This window comes from Galeopterus variegatus, unplaced genomic scaffold (assembly GCF_000696425.1).
Source record: "Galeopterus variegatus unplaced genomic scaffold, G_variegatus-3.0.2 Scaffold13259, whole genome shotgun sequence".
NCBI classification, from domain to species: Eukaryota; Metazoa; Chordata; class Mammalia; order Dermoptera; family Cynocephalidae; genus Galeopterus; species Galeopterus variegatus.
The window spans coordinates 7628-18760 of record NW_007739370.1 but is presented as its reverse complement, the minus strand read 5'-3'; the positions used below and the strand labels follow the sequence as shown (position 1 = coordinate 18760).

General features: G+C 47.5%; 1 protein-coding gene across 1 annotated transcript; it reads right to left on the bottom strand.

Annotated features, from left to right (window-relative positions):
* Nucleotides 1-1017: 1017 nt before the first annotated feature.
* PARS2 (prolyl-tRNA synthetase 2, mitochondrial (putative)) lies at nt 1018-4325 on the bottom strand. The gene has a single exon (XM_008563343.1). It carries the CDS (start codon nt 4300-4302, stop codon nt 2875-2877), a length of 1428 nt encoding a protein of 475 aa, XP_008561565.1. The 5' UTR covers nt 4303-4325; the 3' UTR covers nt 1018-2874.
* Nucleotides 4326-11133: the final 6808 nt, after the last annotated feature.

Sequence of the window (11133 nt, the reverse complement as noted above, 5' to 3'; positions counted from 1 at the left end):
ATTTGCATGAATTCTAATTTCTCACATACTTTGGGCTAACTTGATTAGATGGACATAAATAATTCAGTTTTATTTATTGAAGTCACTTTTGTCTAGGCAGAGGCCAAGCAGTGTAGTTGGAAGGGCATAATTTTTGGCCAATGCCCGATTTTAGAACTGATCCTTAATAGCTGCACATCCTTGAGTAAGTTGCTTAAATGGAGCCTCAGGTTTCCTTATCTGTAAATGAGAACAGCAGCTACCTTGCATAGTTTTAAGGTCTAGAGATGGTATATAAAAGTGCCTCACAGCACAACGCAGACCCTCAACAAATAAATGACCAGACCATTCTAAGCAGAAAGCTCGAATCGGTCTGATAAAGCCCAATTACAAAGTGGCCCAGAGGAGGCGGCTCTTACACCAGGAACTCCCAATCGACTTTGCATATTAGAAACATCTGGGGAGCTTTAAACTTCCCAATGCCCAGGACACACCCCACACCATAACCAGAACCTCTGGGTGGGACTCCGGTGATGCCAGTGTGCAGCAAAGGTAGATTAAGCAAATTTGTGGAGCACAAATTTAAAGTTAAAAAAATTATTTAAAGCACCGATTTGCATGAATTCTAATTTCTCACATACTTTGGGCTAACTTGATTAGATGGACATAAATAATTCAGTTTTATTTATTGAAGTCACTTTTGTCTAGGCAGAGGCCAAGCAGTGTAGTTGGAAGGGCATAATTTTTGGCCAATGCCCGATTTTAGAACTGATCCTTAATAGCTGCACATCCTTGAGTAAGTTGCTTAAATGGAGCCTCAGGTTTCCTTATCTGTAAATGAGAACAGCAGCTACCTTGCATAGTTTTAAGGTCTAGAGATGGTATATAAAAGTGCCTCACAGCACAATGCAGACCCTCAACAAATAAATGACCAGACCATTCTAAGCAGAAAGCTCGAATCGGTCTGATAAAGGTCTAGAGATGGTATATAAAAGTGCCTCACAGCACAACGCAGACCCTCAACAAATAAATGACCAGACCATTCTAAGCAGAAAGCTCGAATCGGTCTGATAAAGCCCAATTACAAAGTGGCCCAGAGGAGGCGGCTCTTACACCAGGAACTCCCAATCGACTTTGCATATTAGAAACATCTGGGGAGCTTTAAACTTCCCAATGCCCAGGACACACCCCACACCATAACCAGAACCTCTGGGTGGGACTCCGGTGATGCCAGTGTGCAGCAAAGGTAGATCTTCTGCCTTGCAATCTAGCCTTTCTAGGTTTGTTCTCAGAATCCACGTCTCCTGGCCTGAAAGTCTAAAGTAATTCCAAAGAAATCCTAGGCCCAGAGCTCCAATGATAGGCCTGGGAGCAATTATGGCTTGGCATATACATTCATTAGGAAACCTGATGGTGCGTGCTTGGAGTGGGATTACTCTAGCAGTAGTAGCAGTGGCAGTAACAAGCTGCCAAGAAGCTGTTTAGCAGGCAGAACAACTAGCCACAACAAGAACTGCAGTGCACTAGGAACTGGCTCAGGCCCCTCGGTTCCAGGAGCTCATCTCTACAAGAGGCTGGACTACCATATGATGAGCTGTGTATGTGCAAATCTAGGGATGCCGTCAGCACTGTGGCAGGAAGAGGGAAAACACTTCCAGGAGCTGTCAGGCAGGTATTCAGGAGGTGGTGGCTTTGAGTTTGGCCCTCACGGAATCTTGTTGGACTTGGACACGTAGAGACCCTTGGGGGCCAAGGATTGAAAACCTAGTTATGTTCCTAATCTAGTGTGCAGGAGCAATGAAAATAGGCAGCATTGCTGTGGTAGCTCAAGTCTGCTCCCAGTTTTCCACAGAATTCAGGCAGAGACCAGCTCTTAATATTCACCCCTCATTGTGGCTCTAGGATGTACCTAGGATAAAGTCACCATGGCAGTTGGAGCCTGCTGTCCCTGACACCTGTGGGAAGAGATGGTTTAAAACATATTTTTCCAACCCCCCTCCCCCCCACTTTTTTTGCAGTGTGGAAACAGTAGAAAAAGAAAGAAAAGGGGTAGGAAGGCATTTGCACTGTTAAAATGGCAGATGTTATCACTCTTTCAAATTAACATGCAAGGTTCATTCCAATAGTTTGACTTCATTCAATCTATAGAACATGATCTCAGTGCTTAAGCTGCCTCAATAGGGCCAGGTCTCTGAAGCCATCGGCTAATTATATCAACTTTCCAATATGCTTAGACTATGAGGGATCAGAGGAACCAGATCTGCCTGACATGAGCCTCTCATGGAACCACCCAGTCACAGCTGTAAGGACTTTACAGCTCTCCCTCCACTTTCTCATATTACAGATGGGGAAACTGAGGCCCCATTAGGGGAGGGGACATGTCCAAGTCACCAGTGAGTTGGGCCAGTCAGATCCCCCCACTCTCAGCCCACCTTCTCGGTGGAAGAGGGCTGGCGGTCCTGCTCTCTAGACTGAATGTAGCAAGAGGCCTGTGGTCAGACTGTAGGGATCGGAGGGACCCTCGGCCATCAGCCATTCCTATCCTACATGTGGGAAATTCAGCTGAGAGAAGGGAAGTGACTCTCCCAGGGGCTAAGACTAGAACTCAGGTCTCTTTCTTGCCTCTCGGCCTCCTAACAGAAGGTGCCACAATAGAGTACAAAAGGAATGGTATATGGCAGTGTGGCCAGTCCAGAGAAAGAGATCAAGTTAATGACTTTAAATACAATAATGTGAACAAATGACTGCATAAAAATTGGTTTCTCTAACACGGTCTCACCTTCCATGAGCTGCCCTGTTTCTGGAGGGACCAGCCCAGGAAAGGAGTGTAGGAAAATGCAGCGTTAGAATGAACACCACAGCTAACAGACAGGGGCAGGGGTGGGCTGGGGGCATCTAGACAACCTGCACTTGGGTCAGTAATTCCATGACTCCTTCTTTGGTGAGGAAGACCATCTCACCAGTGTTCTGATACCAAACTTCAAAATGTGCAGGGTCCTCCAGGGCCCTCTTGCCAGCGATGATCACAAAGGGGTAGCCAAACTTGTTGGCATCTTTCAGTCTGTTTCCAATGGTCAGATGGGTCCTGTCATCCAGCAGTACCTCCCCGCGAAGCTGAGGAGCCACCTCTGTGATGTGGTCATACAGGTGCTCCGTGAGCTCTGTAGCTGCCGCCTCCTTACTGCCCTTCTTAGGGGGGATGAGGCAGACTTGGTAAGGGGCCAGGAGGCTGGGCCAGCGAATGCAGTCTTCTGTAGAGAGAACTTCAATGGCAGCTGCCACGATCCGTGTCACCCCCAAACCGTAGCATCCCATTTCAGCCAGGGATGGTTTACCATGGACATTGGTAAACTGGGCATTGAAAATGGAAGAGTACTTGGTACCTAGGTAAAATGTGTGCCCCACCTCAATGCCTTTGGTTACGGTCAGTGGACCCTGGCAAGTAGGGCAGTTCATTTGTGACAAGTCTAGTGTCTCCATGTTGGCAGAGAAGCTGCAGCTGGGACAGACTGCAAGCTGGTCCTCTCCAACATCCACTGGGAGCTGGAATTCATGAGACATCATGCCCCCGATGCTGCCCACATCTGCCTGGACCTTGATAAATCGCAGTCCCAGCCTGTCAAATAGGTTGCAGTAGGCATCACACACCAGGCTGTAGGTCTCCTGGGCGGCCTCTGGGGAGGAATCAAAGGTGTACATATCCTTCATGTAAAACTCCCGGCCACGGAGAAGACCAAAGCGGGGCCTGCGCTCATCCCGAAACTTCCTCGTCACCTGGTACAGTAAGAATGGAAGCTGTTTATAAGACAGGTTCTTCTGGGAGGCGACCAGGGCTGTGATGGCTTCCTCATGAGTTGGTCCTAAGCAGTATTCCTTGCCATGTCTGTCTCTAAGTCTCAGCAGCTCCTTGCCCATCAAGTCCCACCGGTTAGTAGCTCGCCAGAGCTCTGCCGGGCTGAGACTGGGCATGTTGACTTTCTGTCCCCCAATGGCCTGCATCTCCTGGTCTATCACCTGCACAAGCTTCTCCATGGCACGAACAGTGTAAGGCAGGAGGTGGTAACAGCCGGGGCTGGCTGGGTGGATTAGGCCCACCTGCAGCATCAGCCGCTGGCTCTTACAGGTTAGGTCACTAGATTTGTCCTCCTGGGAGAGCACCTGGTCTTTCCGTAGATTCTGTGGCTGGAACACACGGGACAGTAGCAAGCGCTTCCCTCTCCCTGGGGCACAGTGGTGAAACCTGCAAGGAACATACTCGGAGAGCTGACGGCTGCAGGTGGCCAGGACAGGCAATGCTCTGCATCTTGTCAGCAGCCCTTCCATGACACCCGGCGCAGGGAAGCACTTGCACCTGGAGAAAAATGAGTCATGCAGAAATGAGTGTTAACTGTGTTCTAATACCATGCAGTAGCCAGTTCAGTCTCCAAAAAACGTCTAAGACAGCCATTGGTTTTGCAGATGTAAATCCTTCCATTTCTAATATCTAACAGATCAAAGCATTACTTACCTCTTACTTCCGATTTAAAAAAATCAATATTTTCCCAAAAATATAACAACATACCGGGGAGAGATAACATTGTGCAGTGACTGCACAGGCTCTGGAATCAGGCAGCCTGGAGTCCAGACAGACCCTCACTGGCAGCATCCTGGGCTCAGCTTCTTCATCTGTAAACTGGTAATAACACCAGGACCTACTTTGTACGTTTACTGTGGGAATTCAGCAGGGTTATGAAAAGTTCTAGGGCTGGCTGGTTAGTTCAGTTGGTTAAAATGCAGTGTTGTAACATCAAGGGCAAGGGTTCGGATCTCCCTACCGGCCAGGTGCCAACAGGAAAAAAAGTTCTTAGAACAACATCTTGGGCCGGCCCGTGGCTCACCCGGGAGAGTGCGGTGTTGAGAACACCAAGGCCCCGGGTTCGGATCCCATATAGGGATGGCCGGTTTGCTCGCTGGCTGAGCGTGGTGCTGACAACACCAAGTCAAGGGTTAAGATCCCCTTACCGGTCAGCACCAAGTCAAGGGTTAAGATCCCCTTACCAGTCATCTTTAAAAAAAAAAAAAAAAAAAAGAGAACAACATCTTGCATATATTATGAGCTCAACTGATTTCTGCTGTTATAGAAAACTGGGGGAAAAGTCAAAACAAATAAAAAAGAAGAACATCAACTATAATCCCTCAACCCAGAGACAACCGCTGCTGACATTGTTTCAACCCCTCATCTCTTTTGCACACTGTCACCTCTTTGTAGAACACCCCTCTCCCTTTTGCATACCACCATCCACCCATCCTCCAGGCCTCAGGATTACCATCTTGTCCTCTAGGAAGCCTTTCTTGTCCCACTCCCCGTACCCCAAAAGACTGGCTTCTCCTGCAGAGCCCACTTGTCCCCTATGAAATACCAATCCTCTCTGGAGTTACTGCTCCATTTGGCCACCTGTCTTCCCCCAACACTCAGCTCTGTGCAGGCAAGGACCATATCTAGCTTGCCCACCACTGGACCCTCAGCACATGGCAAGGGCTTATGAGACACTGTCCAATAAATATGTTTCTCTATGACTTTACAAAACAGTCACACATTTCTAATGGCAGTACAGCATTCCATTGGTTCACTACCTCCAAAACAATTCTCCTACTGTAGAGTTGTCAGTTTTCTCTGTTATACATAATGTACAAAGAACAGAAGGCTTTCTTCTTTTTTGTTGTATATTTGGGAGAGATTTTCAGGAATGGGATTACTGAGTCCAAGGGTATAAAACTCTTTTAAGTTTCTTGATTTATATTGCCAAATGTAGTGGCTACCTGTACTTTTCAGCACAGTCCATGGAGCAAAGCTTTCTGCAGTATGCTCAGTAACGGGCTACTGATTCCTCTCAGCTCTGGGGAGCTGGCTTATCTCCAGCCTTCAGCAGCCTCGGGTCTTCCAGCCGGTCCCCTCCAATCTCAAGCAGACTCATCCATTTCCCTGTGCACTGTACAAATATTAAAAGATTGGAGGCACTGCCACAGAGTCCAGTGTGGCTATGTGGGAAAGCTCGAGCCATGGAGGCAAGCCTCATGTGGATCCACACCTGGCTCCATCACCTACTTGAGGTCTGACCTTAGGCCAGTGGCCCAACCCAGAAACTTGACTCCTCCTAAAGCAAATGAATCTGTCTCCAAGATTTTTCTCAAGTCCACCTGTCCTTTCTGACCCTTTCTGCCTCAGCCTTGGGTTAGCCCCTCAATATGACTTGCTACATACAGTAGTCCAGTGGCTCTGAAATTTAATCAAGCATCAGAATCACCGGAAGGCTTGTTAAAACAGATTATAGGGTCACAACCCCAGAGTTTCTGATTCAGTAGGTCTTGGTGTGGGCAGAGAACTTGTATTTCTAACAAGTTCCCAGGTGATGGTGATGCTGGTGGTCCAGGGACCACACTGGGAAAACCACTGCAGGAGCCTAGCTGTGCATCTGCTGATTTAGATTGTGACTCTACAGGGCAATAACTATGTCTATTTTATTCCAAGTTGTAGCTACAGCATCCAGCACAGTGCCTGGACATGGTGGACACTCAGTGAACGTTCTATCAATGAATGAACTGAATGATTCTTGACCCCTGTCAGTCTAGTCTCCGTATTACAGCTAAAAAGATAGCTGATCCAATCACTCCTCTGCTTATAATCCTTTAATGGATCCCCATAATTTTCTCAGAATGGCTCCAAAGCTCTTCATTTTTGATCTCAACACACTTCTTCCAGCTTCTTATCCTACCACTCTCCTAACATGCACCGAATGGCTCATCATTCCTGGAACTGCTCAATCTCCCCCAACCCCCAGCAACTCCAACTCATCATTCAAGGTTCATTTATTCTAAGAAGTTTTCTCCAACCCCTCCAAACTGCACACACCTCTCTATAGTATACTGTACTGGGATCATTTCCAAAGATGTTTTTGAGAAACTGTTGTACATCAGGCATTGGTAGTGAATGATGTATCATGCCCTATTCCTCCATTAAAGTATGAGTTCATAAGATTTTCCACATTTTTAGATTTCAGGGTCTAGCACAATGCCTCATATTTAGACTATTATTAATGTTGCTGATCAATTAGAGGGGGTAAGGGGGAGGGGGTTAGGGAGAAATTGATTGATGGACACAAAGAATGACAAACATGCCAACTATTCTGATTTGATCATCACATATTGTACACAAATACTGATAGTCAACTTTGTATCCCACGAATATGTATAATCAATTATGTTTTAATAAAAATAAAAAAGGAAGAAAAGAAATTTTAAAAAATGTTTGTTGATCAAATATATTAATAACTGAAGTGCTAAGTAAACCGGCGCAAGATATAATTATCTGGATAATTTAAATAAGATAATAATAAATGTAAGTCCCCCCCTCCCAAACGTGTGCCTCTTGTCCTCAGACCCCTCAGCTTACATAAACAGGAGAATAATTAATATTATCTCAATGTTTCAAGGTTATGCACGAACAATACCTCGAAAGCAATATAGTAACTAACACGTGTAGCACTTCAGACTCTGGCAAAGAGCGTCTGAGTTATTTTATCATTCAAATTTTCAGAGTATCCACTCTGTGCGGGACACTGTTACCTTCCAGCCCAGGCCTTTTTAAAGGTTCTTTGACTCACAATTGTCCCTCGATCCACTCACGAAAGCTGTACACACAAAGCGTTTACAACAGTGCCTGGTACTAGGCTGGCCCGTGGCTCACTCGGTAGAGTGCGGTGCTGATAACACCAAGGCCACGGGTTCGGATCCTATATAGGGATGGCCGGTTTGCTCACTAGCTGAGCGTGGTGCTGACAACAGTGCCTGGTACTTAGTAAGTGCCACAACAGGTTTGCTATTATTATGCTCAACTCATAGAAGAGGGAGGTTCTGAGATATGTAGACGCGTGTCAGGTGACACAGCATGTGAGCGCACGGTCATACCTGGAAGGCAAGATCCCTCTTTCCACGTCCCACAAAGTTTTCATCACGGTCCGTGCTGCATTAAACCGCAGTGGACCCCAGACCTAGTTCTAACTGGCTCGGCTTTCACTCGCTGGGTGGCACTGGTCCAACCACTTCGCTCTCCGGACCTCAGTTTTCCCATCCGTAACGGGAAGGCTGGCTCACCCACTGATGATCCCCGAGGGCCTTTCCAGGGCTGGCACTTCTAGGAATACCGTGGCTCTCAAGACCACCCGAAGCAGACACGGGAGGAAGCGCTGACCCCACTCCACCACCGAGGAAACAGATTAGGAGACGAGTATTATCCAGGAGTTTATGTGGTTGTGCCCCTGCCCCAGCTCAAGGACGGGATGCACGTGGGAAAACGGACACCAAGGTCCTAGGTCTCGGAGCCCAGACCGCGTCCTCTTATCACTCCGCCGCCCCACGCCGGTCACCCATGCTCACCAACTGCACTTCCAGCCGACTCGGCCCGCGCGACAGCCGTGCCGGGCCAGCGCGCCTGCGCCGGAGGCCAACCCGCCCCTAAGCCCCGCCTCCTGTTCTTCTCACCAATCGCAAACCCTCGCTCAAGGGGGCGGGGACGGGGCGTCCTGGCCCCACCCGACTGTGAAAGCGCGTGAAAGGTTTTCCGGAAGTTTAGCCAAAGAGAGAGAACCCGGCTCTCCTCAAGATCATAGATTGGCTTGGGCAGCAATGAGTAAATCGTTGTACCGGAAGTGCGCTCTAGGAGTTAAGGAGGCTTAACTCTATGATCAAGCCAACCTCTTTGGGTTTGAATCTGGTGTTCCCTCCCACCGCCAGGCCCCGCCCACTTGCCGAAGAAGGACGGCCGGCGACGGTGTAACCATGACAACGCACTGGGCAATGTAGTTTCCAAGCCAGCCTATGATTTTACAGGCTTTCAATTTAAATCACTTTAAAATTGTGAAACAGCTAGAGAAAGGCACCTTTATTACAGTGCCCGAGACAGTCATTAAGACTCGGATTCAAACTTTCATTCACAAAATATTTTTTTAGAAACTAACATATACGAGCCACTGTTGTAGGCAGTGCGGATAGTGAAGCGAACAAAACACAGAATTCCCTGCATTCGGTGTAGCTTACATTCTAGAGAGACGAGAAAGTCAATAAACCAATACAGTGAAATTTAAGGGGAAGGGGAATGGGACGGAGATCTCCGTAATCAAGATAGTGTTTTAATACAATTAATTAAAAAAAAAATTAATGCAAAAAAATCCATAGTGAACAAAATATCAAAATTTTAAATAAAGACAAGATCCATCAGTCAGATGGTGTTAGATGCTGTGGAGATCAAATTTTTTTGGCGACTGGTGTGTAGGTACCGGGATCCGAACCCTTGACCTTGGTGCTTATAGGAGAAAAATTAACTAGGGAAGGAGAATAGGGGGCGGGGGTCGAGTGGTTACAATTTAAAATAGAACCATCATGGAAAGTCTCATTGAGAAGGTGACAATTTAGCAAAGACCCGAAGGATGTGAGAGACAGAGCCTTGAAGATATCTGAGGGAAGAATGTTCCAGACACAGGGAACAGCAAGTGCAAATGTCCTCAGGTGCATACCATATAACTCTATCTAATAACAACCACACTTTATCAAGTGTCTAAAATGTACCAGACCCAATGCAAGACACTGTGATTCAGATATTGGCCCCAAGGAGCTCTGAGCTTGAACCCTGTGATCAGTGGTATAATGGGGGCTGAGCAAAGCCCCGTGGGAGCATGGAGAAGGACGCTTCACCAAGGAGGTGACCTTTGAGCTGGGCCTCAAGGATGAATGAGGTTTACCAGGACAAGAATGGCAGTGGGAGTGGAGTGAAATGTCCAGGCAGAGGGAGCAGGACACTCAAAGGCTCAGATCGGGAAATGCTGGGCCCATGTAAAGGAAGCTTGGGGTGTGGTGGGGTTTGCATCTTTATTTCTCACAGCTCCTGACAGTGCTTAAGACACAGGCCAGGGCAGTGGTTCTCAACCTTGACTGCACTGGGACCACCATATGCACCCTGTACCCACTGACCTGAGATGTTGGTGGTCAATCTGGGGTGGGCCCAAGCATTAGTATTTTATAGTTCCCCAGAAGAAACTATTGTGTGGCCTGGGTTAGCTTTGCGACCTAGAGGAGAGGCACTAGACAAGCCGGTGTTAGCGGGAGTTGTGGGTGGCTGCATCTTATCATCTGGGTCTTACAACTGAGGAAAATATAGCTTGGATGGAGCACATGAGGCTCCTAGGAGCCTGAGCAGAGCTGGGGTGGACTTGAGCTCTTTTGTCTCTAAGAAACTTGCTTGGCCCCTACAGTGGTAAGGGCTTATCCCAAGGAACATAGTTGGAGAAGCAATATTCCCCACTCCTCCTATTTTGGGGGCAGGGGGCAAATCACCTTCAGAATTTCTCGGGATCCACATGTCCAAAGCAGCCTTTTATTTCTCCCTGCTCCTGTGCACGTTATTACATCCCTCCCAATCCTGGAAAAGCCAGGCAGCCATCCCTTGCACCCTGAGGTGTTAATTATTTCTCAATTAGCAGTTCCCAGGCTATAGCGCATAGTGGTATGGAGAGGCCTAATGACTTGCAATGTTTATACACCCCCACATCTTCAGAGCACTTTACCAATGGTAACTAATTAATGCTCACGACCCCCTTGGGAGGCAGGCCAAGAATGCTGCATTTACTGTGAGTTTGCAGGAGGCTCTGCAACTTGGAGCTGCAGAGCCCGGTCAAGGCAGTCACAGTCAGAATAGATTTGCTCCCCATTGAGACGGTCTGGGGTGGTGGAGACACCAGGGCAGTAGAAACCCCAAATCTAGCCCTGATGCTGCTAGCAACTTCCTGTGGGACATTTCAATCAGTCAATTGATCAGTTATTTATTGCATGCATTGATTTACAGAGCTCATTCATGGTTGAAGCTCCACAAGATCCAAAAAAAAAAAAAAAAAAAACCCAAACTTTATTCACTCACTCCATTTATTAGTTATCAAAAAGAAAAAAGAAAGAAAAGGACTTCACACTTGCCTTGGTGTCCCACAGCACTGGGGAAACACCATACACTTAGTGGTTGGAACTGGCCATGGGCCAGACTGGGATCCCCAGGCACAGGTTTTGCTCTTTTCTGTATCCTCAGCCCTGAGCAGAGGGCCTGGTCCAATGTTAGGGCTCAGTAAATGGTTT